The following is a 23,314-nucleotide window of genomic DNA, read 5'->3' on the forward strand; positions in this document are numbered from 1 at the left end:
TCAACACTTGAGAACATACTGCAGACTTTAATTCACATTCCATGAAATCGGAAATGGAAATTACTTATAATTACCCAACAAGTGGTATCTAAATCGGGACAACTGGACGTAGAGAAAAATTTTATAGAAAAGTCCAACAAACTCGAATCGAACTATAATAACTAGATCTATGTTAACGAACTATTCAACGTCAAAACCCTTGACTTTCGAATCTAATGCTGTTCGAATATTATATTATATTACGCGCGGTGACCGTAGTGGACTCGCCGTCATCCTTTAGAATAAACATTAACCCACTTTAAAAGAAGCAAAGAAACAAAATAAAAAATCCTCTGAACAAATTAAAAAAAAAATCAAACAAACAATATATACCAACCAAGACAAAATTATCAGTAAATTAGTTAATAATTTGAACGTCCTTCTCATGTCTCAAAAAATGCAAGGTCTCTGCGTCTATAAAAAGATCAAACTTTTTCTATTTTTTCTACCATTCTCATTTTTAAGACCCATACAGAATATTTGTGTGAGCCTACGTGTGTGACTGTGTGATCGTGTGCACGGGCGCGCTTATGAGTGTGTGTGTGTGTGTGTGTGTGTGTGTGTGTGTGTGTGTGTGTGTATGTCTGTGTGTGTGTGTGTGTGTATGTGTGTGTGTGTGAGAGAGAGAGAGAGAGAGAGAGTGTGTGTGTGTGTCGTTTTTTTTTTCTCAAATGTCCTCTGCCGCGCTGCTTCGAATGCTGTCAATAATTTGTCAATGTTTCAAACATAGACTCTATATTACCCTTGGCTTCTTTGTTATGCTTTAGGCAAGATATTGCCACAGGTCCACGCACCCTTTAAACAATTTTATCCCCCACCCTGTGGTAAACAACCATTAGAAAAAGGGAAAAAATATTCGTAAACATTAGCCTGCATTGTTGCAGCATTTCATCGCCAAATTCGTGCCATTGGGAAATTACTATTGGAACGATGATTGTGAATGGATTCTGAATGCATTGATGCTTTGGCAGTTCATGTATTCATCACACGGAACCCGACAAAATGGTGGGTGTTTCCCCTGGTCTTGTGATCCTTGGATTAATGTGATTGAAAATAGACTGGCAGTTAAAATTATTTTGCACAAATTTAAAATGTTTTGCTGTTATGGACCGAAATCAGTGTTATATAGAGTCTAGTTGTTTGATTTGGAACGTTTCAGATCAGAGTACAGCAATTTTACCAAGTGAATCATGTTGTGGTGTTGTCGGTGTTTCTCCCCCACCCCTGTCCTGGCCCTGGGGCCTGTGGGCTTGATTTACACACAGACTAGGCTATACACTGTTGTAGTATAGTAACCTAGAAGATGTTGAAGTGTACTGTAGTTGTAGTACTAAGAAGTGTAGTGATGGAGTGTAGATCTAGATCTAGATCTAGATCATGTAGTAAGTCGAAGTGACTATTCATTCGGACTCAAGTCCGAATAGAGAAAAATTATATTCGGCATTCGGACTCTGAATTGAGTCCAGCATGACGTCCGTTCCGACTTCCGATCCGTGTGTGAAGGTGGTGGGGCTGGCCTAGGGAAGTATGATGGAGAAAGAAAAAGTTTTTAGTAAGAGAAAGAGAGAGGAAAAGTAAGAGGGGAGGGGGGGGGGGGGGCGTCTTATAATAAGGACTGATTATGAATTTTATGTTTTGATCCCTTTGTAGTCGTGAAACACAGTGTAATAGCCTACAAATAGTTTAAAGTCCGAATAGCAACGGGAGACTATTTGGACTCGAGTATAGACCTTCTTACGGTACAACCGGCGCACGCGCACTGGAAATTGAGTCAGAATAGCCTCCAGCGGCTGTTCGGAATTGAGTCAGAATAGCCTCCAGCGGCTGTTCGGAATCGAGTCCGAATAGCCTCTTCGTATTCTCACCCGGATGTGAATAACCACTTCCAATTCCAAAATGTTATAAACACCCTGGAAACCTTGTAACCAATCAGTAGATCAGCAAGTGTGAAATTTTATCAAGCGAAACACATCGATACGGATACGTCAAGCCACTGACCCAACATGTCGTCCATGCAGTATTTCCAAAGATTCTCTCCTCTATACCATCTTTGGTATCTCCATGGCCTTCAAAAAATAGTCTGTGGGTATCCCATAGATGACATCACATTACTAAAATTAGCCGCCAATCAGGCAGGTGGGTCGTTCTACGTTTAGCTGCATATATATGTGTGTTGAGCAGTATACACTAGATCCTTCCTTTAGTTGTAGACTTTTAATAGTAGGTTCAACACCCCTTGCCTTGCAAAAATAAAGGTTAATAAGCTGTGCAGGTGTGAGGCTGTATGGGTAGCTCATTCATATACATATAGTAGTTTTATAGCCTGATGCTCTCAATTCTCAACTCTAGATAATGATGGGCATGTTTAGTTTTCCACTGTGTGCGAAAGATGATTTCTGATTTGATTTCGAGACAGTTAATCGTAAAGTTATATTGGGACTAATCCAGTTTTGGCCCCAAAGATTAATATACTACCCCACTATCTGACAAGGAAGTTGCTATTTTAACCCCAGGTGAGATAAAAATACGATCGACCTCTCATCCCAGATGAGACTTGCCAGTGTTGGCTATTCTCACCCGGTGCGAAACAAGACCTGTTTTTCTTAATTTCTGAATGCTGTCTATCGGTGTGAGTGAATGATCAAATTGACAAAAACAGTGAAAAAAAATGATGCTATAGAGCACAAAAGTTAGATGCTACGGCTATTTCACTTTTATTGAATGGAGCCGAACTACGCCGGTCGCCATTTTGTATGCCCGGAAGTTCTCGCTACTCCTTCTCTTCCTTTCTCTCTCTCTTTCCCTTTCTCTTTCTCCCCCCCCCCCCCCATGCATCTTTCTCACTGTCCGCAGACAAAATTGCATGATTTCAAAACGAGCGCTGGTATGTTTGTTTAAACTGGTATCATAGTGAACGCACACTGGGTGAGAATAGTCAGAAGGTCTCATCCCGGGTGAGAGGCCTACAACTACAACTGCGCTATTCTCACCCCCGGCTGAGAATAAAGGTGGCCAATCCTGCCTCTACCCCCAGCCCTAACCCATAAATATAAAGTTGCTTTTTATTTTTCCTACTCGATTATTACTATTGGGGCCAAAACTGGAGATTGCCTCAAATTTGATCAGGCTTGTGGAGACAGTTTTTAAATTTTATTTTTGGTAAGTGTTTACGGCGCTCGCAACTGCATGAGGTCATATGAGCGCGCGGGACACATTTAACTTTTTCAGTTGGTAGGGAATTTTGAATTTTGCATAGGTGGCAGCCGAAACCTACTCTTATAGATTTTAGACCTCCTGAAGTGACTATCTTTAACGTGCGCAACTTGCACACAAGACCTCCAAGATTTTTCGCCAGAGAACGCTAGGTGTAGATCTTTCCTACCAGAAGAAATCAGGGGTGTGGCTGAAAGACAAGAGTAAGAAGGAGTCAAGGAGTAGCAGTAGAAAGGCTAGAAAGAGTCAGGAGCCCAGAGGAGGTCGTAGAGGGGGTGGGGGCAGGAAGAGGAGACAAAAGCAGATAACAGAACATTGCTAGAGAGCGGGAAAGGAGGTGAAAGGAGACATTTTTGGAGAAGAAATTTTTTTTTTTCAGTCGCTACCCGGATTCGAACCCGGGACCTTTGAATGAGAGTCCAACACCTTTACCTGGTGTTTTTATTTTTGAATGAGCTGACTGTCAATGTAAGTTGAGGACCTGGATCACATGTAAAAATGGTGGAGAGTTATTTAACATAATGAGAGGTAGCCATGTGATTGACAGTAGGGTAAGTAGTAAAAATTTCTCAAAGTTGGCCATGTTATTTTCGTAGCAGTTTAAGTGTTTTTAGTGATGATGTTCATTTGAATCATAGATGCATGCAGAAATCTACACGGTTTAGAAACTGTGTTTGTCTCTCACTATTTGTGCTAACATTTTATTGCAATTCTGACCCACAAGACTAAAGTTGGTATCATAGTACTCCTTTGTTTTTCATTAATTTTTACTGTTTTTCCTCCCGTACACCAGCCGAGCACACCTCAGTTGTCACCGCAGGAGGAGCAGGAGAAGTTGCTGGAGGAGGCTCTTGGTGTAGTGAAGACACAGGCATTTCAGATGAAAAGATGTCTGGTGAGTGAATTTACTTCAGACAGATCGTGGCTTGGAATTTGGAGCCCGGTCTATACTTTGCATTTATTAGATATATTGTGGACTGGTTTCTTCTATTTGTTGCACGAGGAAAATCCTGTGGAAGAATTGGGCTCGATTTAGTCCGCATATTTTTCCTTAAAATCTTTTCATGGGAAACTTAGCCTATCTATAATAGACTTACAAAGATAATGATGATCTGATATTTTAATGTGTGGTTCAGTGAGGGTACTTAATTTCTGTTGACATTTATTATTTTCAGGACAAAGGTCGGTTGATGGATGGTCTAAAGCATGCTTCCACAATGTTGGGAGAGCTAAGAACATCTCTGCTGTCTCCTAAGAGCTACTATGAATGCTGTATCCTTTATTTGAAATAGAATGGATAACATTTATATTCCATTTTTTGTTTATCTCCATGGAGAAATTTCGTTGACACGTACATACACAAACACACACACACACAAACACACACACCCACACACACATGCACACGCACACACACACAAACACTCGTATACACACACACACACACAATTTGTAGTCTTTATTGATTTGTTGAATACTGCAAATGTGTTGAAAAATGATAGTCCTGTCAAAACATGTGCATTGGTTTTTGATTTTGCTACATCAAAACTGACTTCCACTTTGGACATAAATCATGTCTGTCATTGGGCAAGAACTATAAAAATGAACTGACTGTGAATAACGTAGAAAGCATAATATTATGCTGTTGTTGCCTGAGTAAACTTAGGATTCTAGAGGTTGCTTAAATAAGCATCCTACATCTTGTTCTTTGGACCCTGTGACTCTTGTTTCTTTTATTACTTTGTCTATGACTTTAATTTTGTTTTGGATTTTGTTCCTCTTGATTTGCAAACGGATGTTAACATCATGTAGTGTGCTGTGTGCTGTGTGCTGTATTTTTTTAACCAACACCAGACATGGCCATCTCAGATGAGCTGCGTCACCTGGAGATGTACCTTGTTGATGAGTTTCAGAAAGGACGCAAGGTCGCTGATCTTTATGAGCTTGTGCAGTATGCTGGCAATATTGTGCCTCGCCTGTGAGTGTGTTATATTTTTTTGCAGCTTAAAATTGATACAGAAGTAGTAAATGGGCAGTTAATGTTTTTTGGTCAGGGCATTAATGTCAAGCAGCTTTGCGGGCCAAGGGCTTCTGTGAGGCTTTTAAGATGTATGTTATCTGTTGTGTATGGGGAGTGTTGATTCTTTGCATATAAATGAACAGAAATGTTCTAATTTTCCATACTTAAGATGGTTGTGGTTACCACTCAAGAGTTGCTTGATCAGCAGGAAGGCTCTTACATGTGTCTACCTTTGATTACAAACATGTGGATACTTACTAAGGTATCGTATCCAAACAAAAAGTATCCCTGTGCCACAAGTTTGTCTGTTGAATGCATATGTCTGCTAAAGATATATTGTGACCACATCATTCCCCTACCATATGTCTGGTTCAAAGATATGTACCAACCAAAGCTGTTAAAGTACTTTTAAAAAGGTACTTTAGTACAAATTTAAGTACAATGTAAAAAAGTTTACTTAAGTACATTTTAAGTACTTTCCTGTAAAATGTACTTGAGTACAAGTACTTTTTAAAAGAGTACTTATGATTACATTTTGAGTACTTTCTGCTAATATGCTAAATCACTTCAGTGCAAATATGCAAAACATCATATTGAATAACAGATCCAGTATATTTGACAAATTAGACCATTTATTACTAAAAATGTATACAGTTTACAAAGCATTTGAATATATACACTGAACATATGTGTAAATGGTACATAACATTGAAAAAACCCCAACACCCTCTGCATCTATTTTTAAAAACACGAAAAATATGTCACACTTCAGGAAAGCTTAAGAAATATAGAATCTATTGGCTAGGTCTGAAAGACCGTCTAATTCCCTTTCTATTGGTATGTAATATGTCTATCAGAAACAGATAGATTATTGCAGGAGGCTCGAGAGCAAAAAGTCAAGATATGAAATTTCCAGATTCTAGGGCAATAACTAGGAATTGAGGGATGTACTAGAATGGCTTTCATTTCTTTATTTTCCTACAGAATGGTGTATCTTTGACACATAATATGCAGAACTGAATGCACTTTTCCATGAAATAATTGTAAACTCTAAATTCTCACTTTTTTCCCCATTCTTTGTGACTGTAGGAAAAGGGTGATTTCTGTTTTTATTTCTATTTTTAGAAACAAGAAAAAAAGGTCTCACTTCAAGACAGCTTGACAAAAATAAAATCTATTGGCTACGTCTGAAAGACCGTCCAATTCCCTTCCCATTGATATATTATAATATGTCTATCTGGAGTAGATAGATTATTGCATGAGGCTTGAGGGTATGGAGGACCCCTGAAACATAAATAAAAAGCCAAAATAGGCAAAACTGCTGGGAGCAATGCAAAAGTTACTTTTTTTAAAAAGTTAAAAAGAAATTTAGGTAGCCTAAAAAATTGTTAGATCTACATTGAGAACTCAGTTTCAGTTGATTATAGTGGTAAGTGAAGACATTGTGGTCTGCTGTAATTGCAAGCAAATTCGCAAAACATCATTGTACTTGTACTATAGTGCAGTCAAAAATTCGTGGCTCAACTTATTGTCAAATATCTCCTCAACTATCGAACATAGCTTCTCCTATTTTTGCCCAATGACTTGTATTAATTTGTCTTAACAGATCTACATTTTTGTAAACACCTGCTAGCTGTATTCTAGAAAATTCCTTAATAAATACATGTAGTAATAAAAAATCCAAGTGGGTGGTTGCTACAGATTTTTAAATGTTTACATCTGAGGCAATATTACTTTTAATAACAAGTCTGTCATGTTTTTCTAATCGGGACATTATGCTTATTGAACACATGTTTTGAGAACCATTAGTGCAAAAAATGTGTTCTCTATAAAATTAATTTCTTGTAACACGTTTTTCCACAAAAAATTGTCATTGATGAGCTGTGACATAGGCCATATGCGTAATCAAAATGTGTGAGAAGCGGTAAGTGCTGGGAACAATCCCATTTTACGTGTGACAGATATTTGAAGTATTTTATATAAATTTATGAAGAAAAGTTTTTAAATCGAGCCTCAATTGTTCTGGAAAAATTTGATCAAGTTAAGACAAATTGATAAAAACTGCTGTCCAAAGTATGGATGACATTGATGAACCTGTTAAAGAGATATTTGAGAATAAGTTGCTTCACGAATTTTTTGACCGCACTGTAGGGAATGCACCCTTTTGGTAAGGCTAGGCCTAGGGACTGGGGAAAAGAAAGAAAACACGACAACACTAGGCCAGATTTTGGTCACACTATGTGGCCCGCTGCGCCCACAGCAAACCAGAATAGTTTCATGGAGTCTAGTGAGTGTAGTGTAACCAAAGATTCTCTTCTACCAGTAGAGAGTCTTTGGTGTAACAAGCCAATGGCAACGTATTACTAAAGACCAAAGGGGCGTGCGTTTAATTTGCTTCAGGGCCACAAAAACAAGGGCTGTTTCTCTAAATAAGCTGAACTCTGCAAAAAATAACGAAGTCGAAAATCAATGCGAAATTCTTTCTGTTTGCCGGCACTTACCCTTTCATTAAGCCTCAAAAGTACTCAAAATGTCCTTAAAAAATACTCAAAAGTACTTTTATAGAAAGTATCGAAGTAGAGTAAAGTACTGGTTCTCAAAAATGTACCAGAGTACAGTAAAAGTACCGAAAATTGTAACGTAAGTACCAGTACCGGAGTTACAACAAGCCCTGGTACCAGCATTGTTTAACATAATATGGTATGTTAAGTTTTTGAAATGGCTCTGTGAACCCGTGGCATATTCCTTAATGTGAACGATGGAGCATGGCCAATGAAATCTCAAATCTGCACTGAATTGACCACTTTGAGAATCTTTTTCTGACACTGTTAATATACTTTAGTGTCAGTTGTTGTGATGGACATGTGGTCACAACATAGTTTGTAGAGTTAAGTTAGAGAGCATTTTGGAAAAATACAGATGTTGCGGAGGATTACAAACATTCAATTTGTGGGACTGAAATCTATGCAATTTGCATTACAGAAGTCTGCAACTTTTACAGATGAAAATGAAAAAAAAAAAATGCTGGGCATGCCAAGGAGGTGCTTCCCCTGAAATGTGATACATCTAAGACTAGATTGTGTGTAGATGTCTACAATAGCTCGTCATTTTGTTCATTTTAAAACAGGTATCTACTGATTACAGTTGGCACAGTATACATAAAATCCAATGAATTGTCACGGAAAGACATTCTGAAGGACTTGGTCGAAATGTGCAGAGGTGTGCAGCATCCGTTGCGTGGGCTCTTTTTGCGCAACTATCTCCTGCAGTGTACTAAGAATGTTCTGCCCGACTCCCATGAAGATCAAAGGTATGTTGCAAAGTCAGAAATGAGGGTTTTTCTGTAGATAAACCTTCTCGCAGCGGGCTTTGAAATTACTCGTTGTCTTATTTTGTTCTTATTCTTGAAAGAAACCAAAAGTTTAGAAGATCATCATCCTAGAATGTTCAATGTCACCCTATTAAGTTTTTTTTTTTTTAAACCAATGATTGACAGTGCAAGTGCAAAATTAGAAAAATATTATATATAGATATATATCTACAAATTTTGCTTGTGTTCAAAGGAACAGGATATTCTAAATTTTTTATTTTATAGTTACTTTTTGTTTTAACTTGATATCCTTTCATGTTGATATTAATGCGTTTTGCTTTAGACTGTCTAACATCAAATCAGCAATTGTTATTCAACTCCTACTTGACTTTAAAGCAGAGGCAGCGAGAGAAGCAAGAAAATAAAAACAGTCAAATCTTGACATTGGCCCAACAAACCACAAGTGCTCTGTTTAAGATTATTCTCAAACAGAATAGCCCTTTAAGTGAAGCCATAAGAAGGCATTAACCGACTAACAGCCTGTTTAAGAAGATAAGCACACTACTTTAAGAATAAGAAATACGTTGCTATCTGTGGTGAATTGTGGCGTCTGTGGTCATTACAAATTGCTTGTGATTCTTTCCTTTATTTTACTCTCTTTACCATGCTCATTTCATGATGGACGAACTATTAGGATTATTATTATTATTGCTCGACTGTAAGGCATTGCAGCAAAAAGATATTTGTACGTGCATTTTATGATCAGAAAGAATAAAACTGGAAGAATTATTTATAGAATAAGGTTCCGTTCAAACTGCTGGCAATATGTACTGGACATCTTTGAAAGAAATTAAGTATCATCTTTTATTATTGAACTATATAATTTAGTGAATAAGTTATTCAGAAACAAATTAGGGGCAGTGTTGGCAATGAAGTATGAACTGTATTCAAAGAACTTGCAACATGTTTCAATGTACAAAATATTTATAACTCATGCTTTTAGCCGGTGGAAGTGGAGGATCTACTGGTATGAACAACTTCTCGTTATGCATTTTTGAAGTTTTGTATAAACATTTTACTAGTATAAAACATTGTTAAATAACATAATTACCGGTATTTCGCCCCCTTTCTTTTTTGGGGTTGAGATAAATGATATTTGTGGATTGTAACTGTAACATTTTATTTTTCTCACTAATTTTTAATGAAATAACAGTTACTCTAAGCTCTTTTTTTCACGATTTGTTTCTGTATATTAATCAGGATAACAGCTATAATGAGGGAAACAAACATAATGTAATAGGCATTTGCTGTTATGTCAAAAATGGAATTATGGCATAATTATGAGATGAAATTGGGCTGCTTTGATCATATTTCCACCACTTGACAGTGCAGAGTTTGAATAAAGGTAGGGAATGGGATGTGATATATCACAGGAGAGGCGAAGAGATTTTGCTTGGACAGAGGCTGTATTTGGATAATGAAACAAAAGCTCAACTTTTCACTTGAGAATTATCTGGAAAACTGGATATGTTCTGAGATTTAAGTTTGTGCTTAAATCCGCTGAGGTCTCTCATTAGGTTGTTTGTGGATACTTTAATAATGCTTATTTCTCATTTCTTTTTCAGTATAGCTTTCCTTTTTGTGTACTTCCCACGTGATGTACTAGTGTCAGTAGCACATTGAAATTTCCCACTTCACTCATTGCAGATCACCCACTCAATAATCGTAAAATAGTGAATTGGCGCTCATTTGACCTTATGCAATTGCGAGCGCCGTAAAACCCTCTACTATAAATTATTTTTTTTTAAACAGTGAATTACTTTCAAGCTCTCCTGAAAAATGAAGCTAGAAGGGTGAATTTCCCAAAGCATAAGAAATATCTAGCTTTCGGTTTATCAAGTTTTGTGATGAAGACTCAAAATTGATCAAAATTAAAAGAAATTTTGAAGTTCTGATACAATTTATGCACCGTTATAATATTTATACTTGAAATATTTGATCAATGTAATGGTATGATGTTACATTGTATTGTCACAGAAAAAACCTAGCTGACACTGATTCGACTTGACAATTTATTTCTCTTTTGTTTTCAGTGTGGAGGGTATGGGTGAGTCTGGCACCGTGATGGACTCTGTGGATTTCATACAGCTGAACTTTGCGGAGATGAATAAATTGTGGGTGCGCATGCAGCACCAGGGCCACTCCCGCGATAAGGAACGACGGGAGAATGAGCGTAGAGAGCTGCGTATTCTGGTGGGAACAAATTTGGTGCGCCTCAGTCAGCTGGAGTGCATTGATGTGGAGAGATTTAAACAGGTGGGATAGTTTCTGTTTTGAGCAAAATAGGGGACTAGTTGAAATGATTCAGCTTCAGGGGGACTTACCTTGCGGCCTGGACCCAATATTTTCATTGTTTTCAGGCAATTATGCTGTGTCTTACATCCAGGTCTAGATATAGACCATAATACACAATGCATTGAGTGCTCAGCCAGACAAGTGTTGAATGAGCATCATGGTGTAAATTATGTGCTTCTAGTAACTCTGACTTTGAACTGGATTTAAAAGCCAATTTGCCACTGGTGAGCTTTCACAGAGAAAATATGAGGAAGAAACCAATCGTGAGCTGGTACATGGTGTTTGCAATTAAGAATTTTTAAACAACAGGATGCAGCTCTCAACCCCCAAACTGTATATCTGTCTCGCCCACTCAATATCAGTCGTAAGATGCAGTGTGCTATTATCAGCTACGAGGCTCAAAAGGCAAAAACGTGACTTTCCTGGAAATTTTTGTTTTTTGGATCGATTGAAAGTTTGATGTCTTCTACTTCATTTAAGATAAAAATAAACGACTATAATTGACTATAAATGTCAAACCTCTATCTCAATTCTAAGACCCCCATTGCTATGGAACCATGTTGCTTAACTTTGGAGACCATTTTCTCCTTTTCGTGTTTCCTCACCTCGCACAATTAAACATTCTGTATTTTCGTCAAATATGGTCATATTTACATAATTTTTGTTTTAAATTGAAGGGAAAAGGTGATAGTTTTTGAAAATAATGTCAACTCAGTTTTGAAATTTCCTTCGTATGACTGATATTGACCGGCAGGGACACATATGTCGTGGGCCACTGCCGTATATAGACTGTGGCTCCAGCAGCTCTTAGTGTGGTAATGCTGAGTGAGCTCAGTGTGAGTTAGGTGACAGTCTTGCTTCTACTGAAGTCTGATAATAGATTGTTAAAAAATCTGGTGTGAGTTTGTTAGATAGTGATTTAACATCTTGTTACCTGCTTTACTACAGTGGTTAGCTTTCTTTCAACAGCAGTATCCTTGTTATAGAGACAGTTTTCTTTGCTTACTTTTTTTATACAGTTCTGTCTAGTTTGTCTGTAATTTCTGCTGTGAAATATTCTATCTTCTATCCATAAAAAATAAAATTGGAATCTACTTTCTTCTTCCCAGAACGTGTTGCCAGGCGTGTTGGAGCAGGTGGTGAACTGTAAGGATGCCATCGCCCAGGAGTACCTCATGGAATGTATTATTCAGGTCAGCCAGTGCATATATGTTTTAAATTAGAAGACCAGCATTTTGATTTGAACTGCTTGTAACTCTTCATGTACGAAATTGTAGAAAATTTTTTTTGACTCTGCAGATTTTCCTTTTGCTGTATATGTTGAAAACTGCTCTCTGTTATCCAGCAGGATTACTTCTTTATTAAGATGAATTTTGTGCCCATAAACTTATTGATTGTTCAGGCTCTTCTGTTTCTGTCATCTCAAGCCCCATAGCTGCCACTATTCTGCTAAATTTGTGAAACTTCGCTTCATCTAGCTTTTCGCGCTACTTTCCTCCTTTCTCCGCTCGATACTTTTTTCTTTACACGCGAAAAACACCGAACCGGGAGAGAGATGAAAAAGTAGCTTGCGCAGGTCTGCCCGTAGCTTTCTACTTCCATTCTTCTGTGCTTGCCTGGCACTAGTTTCACATTGTTTATTGTGGAGCTACAGTGTCGATCGAGCATCGGGACGATGGCGCGCCGAGTTGTACTTGAAAATGGCGGAAATTCAAGAGAAATTGATGCAGAATGCTAAAATAAAAGGAGCTGGAATGAGAAAGAAGCAGATGGTGTGCGACTTGAAAAGTTTATTAGAAAATTGAACAAGCCACCTGCTGCTCTTTGCGGTAGGCACGATAAAGAAATTGCTCAGTACAGTGGCAAAGGTGTTGCCTCCTTGATCCAATACTGCTCTACAATCTACATGGATGTACAAGTTTAAAGTGAAAGAAATTTTTTTATGAGACACCAGCTAGCAACAAACACTGGATTTCTAGTCACCAAACTTTGTCAAATGCTTGTTAGTCAACTTAATGTCTTGGATGGTTTTTTTCAAATACATTTTAATTCAGTAGCCTATGGTTAACAAATATGAGTTTTCCCTTCCCAAAACATAGGCTCGATGTTCCAATACATTGCCTCTGGATCTCACTGGTGTTACTCCGGCCTTCAGAGAGTGCGCGTATGCCTTCGCAGGAATTTCCTCCTTTTTTAAAATTCCTGAGTGGCAGCTATGAGCCCCCACCCCCTGTTTAATTTCTTCTATTTCTGCCACCTCAACACCCCCCCCCCCCCCACTTTCCTCCCAACTCACTCATACACCAGAGCATGCATGCATACTTAATTTAATTCATCTCAGGACAATATTTGTGAAGATTAAACTGAATAACAGGTCTCTTGAATGTCATCTTCTTGAAAATTGATGTTGATTTGTCTGTTCCTCTGTAATAACTAAACAACTATGAAGAGATTGCAGAATTTCCCAGTATCTTGAACAAATTATGTGATAATATTGCCCAAAGTAGAGTGGGTTTTTTCAGTATAGTCTTGCTCCTTCTTCAGGTTTTCCCGGACGAGTTTCATTTGCAGTCACTAAACTCCTTTCTACGTGCCTGTGCTGAGCTCCACCCCAATGTGAATGTGAAGAACATTATCATTGCCCTGATAGACAGGTGGGGAGTCTAAGACACTTGTTGATTGACATGGTTTCATGTGTGTGTGTGGACTTAAGTTTGTTGGGATTTTTTTACATGTTTTAGTGCGTACGTTTCTGTGCAACATTGTTTTAGTATCTTGATGTTTAGGTGTAGGTGTGTTTCCCTGTTTTGTAAGGGTCACTTAGTTGGGAGTGAAGGAGGTGGAGAAGTTAACATAAATAAACATGTGAGCAAGAAATGATAACTCACAGCTTCGTGATATCTAAGCAGTGTTATTGGTGTTTATGAGAGGAAGGTGGGGTTTAATAATCTGAAGGGAATTTTTTTTTCTTTCTTTTGTTTGAAGTAATGGCTGAATACATTCTCATTTCACTTTTGAATGGTGTCCTCAGGCTGGCTTCTTTTGCTCAGAGTGAGGAGGGCAGTGGAATTCCTCCAGAAATTCAGCTGTTTGATATTTTTTCACAGCAGATTTCTCAGGTCATCCAGGTAGGTAAATCAAATAAACTGCATTTTCAATACTCCCCCCCCCCACCCCAAAAATTTTTTTTAAAAAAATGAACAACAAAGAAACCAAACCTTACAGTATCTATTATGTATCAGAAAGGGATGGCATCAGACGTCCTCTTCTGTGTCTCCAAGACAATTAATAGACAGTAAGATATCACGACACTCCCATTTTGTTTTTTGAGTGAGAGGCTGTGTCCATTCAACACATTGGGTGATGGGTTGTTTATCATCTGCTCTTCCTCCTTCTTTTCACTGTTGGTAATGTCTCAGTCTGCCTCTGTGATGATAATCTTTGGTGAATCAGGGGAAATCATGCGGAAAATTTTCAACGTTTTCTTTTTTCACTTGCTCTCTTCCTCTGTCTGAGATGGGCCCTTATGCTCTTTCCCTTTCCTTTGAGTTTGGTTTTTATCTCGAACTCATTCATAAAAATCTATCTGAAATAAACATGTTTTCCTTAAAAACACTAGATGCAGATTTATATCTTGGCTTATATTTGAAAAAAACCCACACGACTAATTGTTCCTTAAAGCCCCAAACTCTACTGTTTTGTACTAGCCCTGATATGTGATTGCATTCTCCATACCTGATTGCTGGAAGTGTTGAAAGCTAAAGTAAAACCTGTCCTCAAGATGCACCTGACAAAGTTGAAGCTCGTGTGCTTCAAATTGGAACTCGATCGCTGATATTTCTTGCCTGTAGCTGTTTAAATAAGTATTACACTGACAGCTAGTCACTTCTTTAATTTTACACTGTGAGAACATTTAAGGAATGTTTTAGTGGGAAACAGCTTTCCATTTCTGTTTAAACTTGGAATGAGAGCACAGTTTGGGTTCTTTTTTGAGGAGTGTATTTGCAAATTTGCAATTATGGAAACTCACAGCGTAACATGATATTTAATAGAACTGTGTTCGAGGAAGGGTTTAGAGGGGGCAGGGGTGCAAAAAAAATTACTACTGGCTGCCAGACCACTCAGGTAATTTTCTTGAGTATCTCAGTCTTTCTGCTCAGCTTGAGTTGTTCCTGACCGGCAGAGTGGAAGTCTGCCTCTTAAAAGATCTAAATCGTGTTGACAGGGGCATAAAAACTCATGCATACATACATAAAACATTCGCTTGTATACTACTGGATAATGCTGGAGCTACTGTTGAAGCTTTCACTGTTTGTCTTTATTGTAGCAAGTACTTGGAGTCATTGGAATTAATTTGTAGAAGATGTTCAATCTTAGTGAAAATCTCATCAAATTGTGTTGTTTGTTTCAACATCATATGAATAAATTTTCCAAGAAGTGTCTCCTTGGATAGGCGTTTCAATTTCTTTTCATCTATTCTTTTACATCTGTCTTTCACATAACTCTGTTGTGTTGAACAAAAGCTTGAAAGTACACTGAACAAAGATGATGTTACTTCTACGGGGTTTTTTTGTGGTCAGTCTCAAGCTAGGACTGCGACTGGTCAATTATTATCACAGCTAAACTCTTTCAGTTTCAGAGGGGGAAGGCCGGTAAAATGTCAGTGATAAATCAGTGAAAATTTGAAGGAAAAAAATCTGAAATAAAAAATGTGTGCTGCAAGTGTTCATACTGAAAAATTTCACCTCGAATGACTCATTATTGACCTTAAGGTGAATTCTACTGTTAAATTAATACCTTGACCACACTATTTGATGGTAGGCTAGAACAGGGAGCAAGGCCACCCCCAAGAGAAGCAAAGTGACCCCCACCCCCAGCACAGCTTCCCCTGCACGTCTGAGTGTACATGGGGTGAGAGCATGCACAGGAGAATGTATTGTTTTCTCCACCTTTGTGTTAACTTTTTTGTTACCCCTTGGTTTATTTCTTAAAATTCAAGCGGCTTAGTGTGAGCTTGCAGTTTCAGATTGCTCAATAAGCGGTATTGAAGAAGAATGTTTAAGTTTGCTAATTGATAAGAGACTTGCCTAAAATACGATACCACTGTTACCAGTTTCCTGCTCCCCATTTTCATTTACAAAATTTTATATTTATATGTATACAGCTGTCAGGCTCTTTCAACTGTAGTGTATACAATATGCACTATGCTAGGGAGAGAGATTCGTTTTTAAGAACAGTACATTCAGACCTTTATACATTTCGTTTCGCTATTGGTTTTAAAGAGATGGGGAAAAATTGTGTGAATGGTAAAAGATAGCTCTAAAAAATGGTTGGGATTATATTATAAAGTGCAACCACTTGCAGTACTGTGGTCTGAATTGGGCCTTCAGGGTTTAATTTTTTAAAACCATTTAAGAAGTGCAGTAATTCTCTGCCCATGTTTAACATAAGCTGAAGTGCACTGAAGCAAGGATCAGCACATGCCAGAGAAGAAACAAGAGCTGTGGGCTCACAATGAATTGTGGCTTTTTTTTATATTACCCATCAGTCTTTGTTGTTGTTGTTTTCGTTGTACCTGTCTCTGCAACCATCATAGTATTATTATTATTATTTTATAACATTTGCACTACATTTTGTTTTGGTCACTTTCATGGCATATTTCACTCATAATCAAAAGTTGGTGAATCAAAAATTGTTTAAAGAGTGAATAATTTAGAAACTAAACAAATTCAGGGAGGTGACAAATATTAATTTTTAAAGCAGCATTTCCATTTAATGTAGAATCTTGTTGCCATTTTGATCAGAATTATTAATAGAAATCCAAGAGTCAAGAAGGAAACTAAAAAAATCTAACACAGTTGAGTAATTATGAAGAAAGAAATTGGAATTCACAGCCATACAGAGTGGCAGTGTGTGAGGTAAATGGCTCTCACTTATAAAAGATATCATTATAGAAATAAAAATGTGTAATCAGATTCTGATTGCGTTTCTTACTTTGTAATTTTGTCATGGAAATGAGGCATTACTATTCCCCTTAGGTTTGGACTAGTTATTTATCTTTTGATGTTATCTAAGTTACTATGTATAGAGTAATGGTTTTCTTTTTCGTGTGTTTATCTTTATGTAGAGTACTAGTTTCTAGGCATTTTTATTTAGAAAAAATTCTCAGAAAATGTATGTGCCATGCACTCTCATTAGGTTTTTCTCATGTATGAAGATAAGGAAAGGAATGTAGACATGTTATAAGTAAAAGATGCACTCCAAGCAAGAGGTCTTTTAGGTTAGCCCCTTGAGGGAAAGATTAAAGATATTTTACTGATGAGTAGCTTTTTATGGAAGGGAGAAGCTCATGACAGTATTTGGAGAAGTCGTGGTCTAGTTTTGATGGCAAAGAGTACTATTTATATCTTCGGTCCCCCCAGTGTCAGATGCTGAACTTGGCGAGGAAGAAGGACATTTCACCTTGTTTTATTTTATGGTGGTTTTGCTAATTGATTTCCAAGGTAACTTCACCCATTTGGATTTCAGCCTTAAAAGTAAACTTAACTGAACAGTTCATAACTCCCGTAGCTTAGAAGTGATGATCACTATTTTTTGTGTGTGTGTGTAGGGGGGGGGGGGGGGGGTGTTTAGAAAAGCTTTAAAATTGAAACAACGGAACTGCTAAAAATTATCAGTTCAAAAGTAATTATCATACATATTTTGCTCATTTGAAAAACCTGGGACAGTGTAAACCATTTTATAAAGGCTTTTTTTTCTTCTATTGAATGCCCTTTTTTCTGCAACTTTTTATTCACAGAATTTCAGTGTGTACACTACCAAAAACTATGTCTGTTCACTCTGTTGCTAGGCATCTTTATGCTAAATAGCAACGTATTGTGTGCCTTGGAGTTCTGCTTACCAAACTAAGCACTTTGAAAAATTAGCAGTTAGCAAAAAAAGAGTTGAAAAAAACCCCACAACAACCCTGGTTAAAATTATGGTTCCCATAATAGACATGCTGGAAACAGTTACTACTGGAATTAGCAAACTGATATATTTGAGAGGAAGGTGTCTAAAACCTCCCAGTATATATTTTGATCCTACAACGAACGTTACGCGAAATTCTGTTGTTTTTTTTTAGCACTGGTGCAAGCACTCACACTCGCTTATCCATGTTCACACACAAACAGGCACACATACTCACACACACACCGCTCTCCGCTGGTGTCTTTAGTTTAGTGATAAAGTGCTTCACTCTCACATGCAGCAGACCTGAGCTTGCTTCCTGTATTGGGATAATTTTTATCAAGTATATCTTTCTGCAGGGATGTTGTATCCTTCTCAGCCCAGGCTGGCCCTGACAAGCAGGGTTGAAGCAGCCCACCTCCTAAATCATCTAAATAGTGTTGATGGGGGTGTAAAAGCTCTACAGTTACATTTATTACACACCCTCCCCCACCATACACATACACTCTCACACGTTGACACAAATCACAACCATAGGTGTGTATTTAATGGGGCCGCGACTATTTAAACGCAATCACTGAGTGTACTGGATGTGAAGCGGACAGGCAATTCGATCTTGGCCTTCCTCGGTTTCTATGATCTGGCCAAAATTTTTGACAAAGTAAGAAAAGTATTGGTGAGAACAACAGTTGCAAAATCTGAAATACTACACGACAAAGGCAAACAGGGAAAAGGCAATCTGAGCTCAAAGCCGTAAAAAAAATTGAAAATCAAAGTTCAGAACAGCAGAGGATTATAACTGTCAATAGGTAGTCTAAACCCGCTTTATTTGACGAGAAACTCAAAATCACTGATCAACTGAAAGTCCAGTTAGAAATTAAGAAAAGAAAAGTTTGAACCCTTCCAAATGGAACAAATTTCAGTCATTCAAAGTAATAGGGGTCTAAAGGAAAAGCTTTTCCAGTAGCATATTTTACATGATGTTCAAATAAAATCAGGACAAAACAATATGTGTTCTGATAGTGTGAGTAAAGCAGCAAGTTTGAGTCCGAATAGCCACGAAAGGCTATTCAGACTTGAGTCCGAATAGCCACTTTGATTTAAATAGACCAAATAGAATTATGCACTATTGTTTATTGATACGCAACAAAACGTTGAGATACTAAAGCGACACTGTATCGACACTATGTTTGCTGTAACTGAATTCATCCTTTCTTGTTTGCATTCAATGAACTGTTATGTTTTAATAGAACTGCCAAACACAGTTAGGTATTGTGAACTGTTGACCCTCTGAGTCGTTGCTCATTAAGCATACTGGATCTATGCACCTAGGTTTCTCTGGGACAACTGAGATTTACAGAACTACACGCCTAGCTGTTTGCTTGGATCAGTAATGTTGCAGCATAATTTATACTTGTGTGGTTTTATGTACACAGGTGCTTCATGAAAGAGGTGAAGAAAGAAATACTTCCTTAAAATTTTGTGTAGTAGATAATGCATATGATGAGGGCTTTTTGTTTTTGGTTTTATTCGGGGGAGGAGGGGGAGTGGATGGGAAGGGGTTATAGAAATTTAATACACATTGAAATGTCAAGAATATATTTTTCATTGGTATCAGTCAGGTAAGTGGAGGAAGGGAAGGAAAGAGAAATCAAAGTGCAAAAGTTTTTTTAAAAGGGCATAATAGTTCAATGTTGTGGTGTCTCACGAAATGAAAGGCTTAAAAAGAATGGGCTAGAGGGGAGTATATTCATTGGTTCTAACTGCAGTCTGCAGTGACAGGGTGCTTTACAAGCTAATACATTTTGTGATACAATGCTAAACTAGTCTTAAGTATTTCTTCTCAAACACTTTGTGCACTTCTATCTCCCACTCTTAAGCCTTCTTTCTTTGTACCACCAAAGCTTTCTGAAAAGAAATGCAGAAAGATGGGGTCAGCAGATTAGTGTTAGTTTTTTTCCACTTTCAATTTAGATGTCATTTCAATTTCCCCTGTAGTCTTGGTTTAATGATCCTGTGATCTGCTCGAGTCTATAGTTGTTTGCTATGTAGTTTTGTTTAGATTTTGATATGTGACCAGTTGTTCTGGTATGTACCTTCCCCTTTCAGTATCTTTTATTTTATTGTATCGGGCAGGGTTGAAGGGTGAAAGGAAGAGGGGAGAAGCTGATAAAAAAAGGGGGTATCTTCATTAGATCAGACAGGAGGAAGATCGTGTACAGAGGCACTTTTTGAGAGAATATGTTATTTTTCCACAAGTGAAGTAAAGATATTGAAAATTGTTTATTTTGTTAACCCTATCCGTACACCCTGGGGTCATTTTGTACCCCCAGGGTTGTATTCTTCACATTTTAGAATACATCTAGTATACAAAGGTCTCTATGAAACTTTCAGTATTTGAAAAAATCATTTTGACAAACTGCTTTGCAAAGCGTACGGATTGGATTGACGAGTAAATTTCCTCTATGGAAATGGGGGCATAGAGTTCCCCGCGTCGTATGGATACGATAGTAAAACGCCTCGTACGGATTGGGTTACGTAAGGAAAAAACATTGCTGAAAGTACTTTACAGTACAGATGGGCCATATTGACTGGTCTTGATCAAAACAAGCGTGTGTAGATTCTGAAATTTCAAATTAGAATGTTTTAATGATATATTTTTACATGATGCCATATGATGTTTGGGAAAGTAGTAGGCCTTTTTGAGGTAAGATAAAATGAGTGGTTGTGAAATATTTCAGATTTGTAAAAAGCTGTTTGTGAAAATAGTGTTTGTAGTGGGCTGTCTAAGTGTAAACTTGTCCCATCACTAGTACACTCCATAGATGTCAGAGTGTCATCCTTGGTATAAAATTGTCTTGATGTGACTTACAAATGTATCCAGTAGTGATCTGCATATTGCTGCAATTAGTATGAACTTTTTTTTATATTGCAGTCAGTATGCTTTCAAAGTAATCAGAACGTTTAAGCACCTGCAAGTAAAGACTCACCATATATATCTAGTATATTATGACAGTTGCTCTGGAACTTTGTAGTTGAACATGTTATCTAATGTCTTTGGGTGAAATAGTTTGCACAGTTCATTACAAAGCAGTAACAACTATCTCTTCATTGCTCCTGTCATAATTGTCTTGGTATTTATTTTAAAAAATAATGCTGCTAAATATTAGTTTTGTGATAATAAGAGATTAAGTGCTTACAGTCGAACCTGCTTTCACGCAAACCTGTCTTAACGGAATCTCCCCGCTCCTACCTTGATATATTCCTCTTTAATTACCTGTATAAAATTGAAACCTGTCCAACGGGGAAACCGAAAGAAAAATCCGCTCCCTTCTGAGGGTTTTACTCGACTAAGACGGAAAATGCTTTGCCCACTCAGCCCTGATTTGAAACAAAACTTGCAAGTTCGGTTCCGCCAGCTCTAAACTTAACGCCATGCCATCGGGAGAGGAAGGGAAGTAGGGGTGCGATTTGGTGGTAGATGTTACCCCATCTCTATGTATGTGAGCCCTAAGCGATGATGATTTTCAGGGTTCAGGGTGGTGTGGGTGTGAAATCTTACAAGTGCTAGTGGAAGTGCTCGGGTAGCGCGCCACTATCGAAACTTTCCTGGGTAGCCAGAGGTGTGAAATTAATTTGACCAGCGCCAGCCGCCCTGATCCTACGGCCAGCCAAGAAAAGAGTTCATCGAATCGTAGTTACATGGCAGTGAGGGGTGGCATTGGTTGACTGTGTTTGTTACACCGATGGATGGGGCTAAGGGTGGAAGCAAAGGAGATGTTCGAACGTTTCTGTTTGTAATAGTTACATGTAATAGATCAACCAGTGGTCCTATGAAACGCAAGCACTGGTGCTAATTGGATAAGTGTGTCTGACCCATGTCATTATCAGAGAGGATAAATCTAGCTGTTGAGAGGTGTGAAGTTTTGATCACTGCTTGCCGACAGGACAAATGACCCTTGATCCCACCTGCTGGGCTTTTGAAATCCCCTTCAAGGAGCAGTGTTAAAAAGTTGTAATAACAGATTTCAATTTCAAATTTATTTACTGTGTCCCTTCCTGAGTTTGAAATTACAGGTTTGTTTGACCTCATCCGGTTGATGAAAATGTTATCTTCACTTGCGATGGTAGTTTACTGAAGATTTTTGGGATGGATATATATATTATGGAAACTTTTATGGGTACTTGTACACGCTTGGGCATGTATTTTCTGAACCTTACTTTTCCGTCATTTTTATTCCCACCTTATCTACAAAGGGGATTATCTGGTAGCCTGAGTAGGTGCAATACTTTTACAACACTTTAGGTTTTCTTATCTATCGTCTTCTTCTTTTTTCTGTACAATATTGTGTTTTAATGTTTGTGAGTGCTTTTGATTTTAACAAAACTTGTGAGGTTCTTTACTACTGTGAGTTTATTGATGATGTGACTGCCACATTCTGAAAATTGCCTGTCTTGACATCCTTTAGCATAATTTCCAACTGAGAGATTGTAGTATCTGTAGGCCACAATGTATTGAATGAGCTCATAGCATGTCTTTCAGCGTCAACAAGTGGCTTTGAGCTTAGACCTGTTAAGCATGTTTTTAAGACTAAATTTGCACACGGATTGCACTCTTCATCTTCCCTCTCAGAACCGGCCTGACATGCCCCCTGAAGACATCGTGTCACTGCAAGTAGCGCTCATCAACCTGGCTCTCAAGTGCTACCCGGACAAAGTGGATTATGTGGACAAAGTTCTGGAGACCACAGAGGACATCTTTAACCGACTCAATCTGGACCAGTGAGAACATTTTTTATTTAAATATATTTTTTCTTTGATATCGCTTGATCCGATTTGGAAATGCAAACTTGATTCACATATTTTAATGTCCTGAAGTTGTTACTTTTTCTGCTTTCAGTTCGTTCATCATATTGAAAGAATAGTTTTCTTTAAAAAAAACATTTACACGTTTTTTTTATAGCACCTTTGTGCTAGTAGGATATAGGCTTTTTTTCCTTCTAAAAATCATGCTTTTATTTAGGCAACCTTTTCAACCTACTCAACCTGGATAACAGAGAACAAATAGTTTAGTGGAATTTTTTTTCAGACGCCTTGCCACACTTCTTTTCTACCATACTATTATTCTTATGTTTGTCCAATAGACTAGATTTCCAAGTTCAATGCTCTTGACATTTTACTTTTTATATTCACCTTTGAGCTTTTCCTGACATGTCAATCTGAGAATCAGGTGGGTCATGACTTTGACTTATAATCTCAGTGGGTGGTTGGCAGGTGCCCTGGTGTGGTTTGCTCCTCCCTTCCTTTGAAACATCCATCGCCCATATCTATACTCTTTTTCTTTCTGTGTTACTCTCTAGTAACACTATACTAATCTTCGGCTTTTATGTGACCTATTTGTGTTGCAAGTGCTGTAAAACTTACTAAAA

The 23,314-nt window shown here is 37.8% G+C and overlaps 1 protein-coding gene across 1 annotated transcript in view; it reads left to right on the top strand.

Moving 5' to 3' along the window:
- Positions 1–981: 981 nt before the first annotated feature.
- LOC101849188 (vacuolar protein sorting-associated protein 35) overlaps positions 982–23,314 on the top strand; it is a 33,651-nt gene continuing 11,318 nt past the window's right edge. The window contains exons 1-10 of the mRNA XM_013079692.2: positions 982–1,044; positions 4,046–4,147; positions 4,428–4,524; positions 5,107–5,230; positions 8,400–8,582; positions 10,676–10,898; positions 12,047–12,130; positions 13,482–13,591; positions 13,969–14,065; positions 22,519–22,667. Of these exons, the coding sequence (XP_012935146.1) occupies positions 1,042–1,044; positions 4,046–4,147; positions 4,428–4,524; positions 5,107–5,230; positions 8,400–8,582; positions 10,676–10,898; positions 12,047–12,130; positions 13,482–13,591; positions 13,969–14,065; positions 22,519–22,667 (1,172 nt within the window). The 5' untranslated portion in view covers positions 982–1,041. The remainder of the gene's footprint in view (positions 1,045–4,045; positions 4,148–4,427; positions 4,525–5,106; positions 5,231–8,399; positions 8,583–10,675; positions 10,899–12,046; positions 12,131–13,481; positions 13,592–13,968; positions 14,066–22,518; positions 22,668–23,314) is intronic.

The sequence above is a fragment of the Aplysia californica genome, unplaced genomic scaffold (assembly GCF_000002075.1).
Source record: "Aplysia californica isolate F4 #8 unplaced genomic scaffold, AplCal3.0 scaffold00060, whole genome shotgun sequence".
Taxonomy (NCBI): domain Eukaryota; kingdom Metazoa; phylum Mollusca; class Gastropoda; order Aplysiida; family Aplysiidae; genus Aplysia; species Aplysia californica.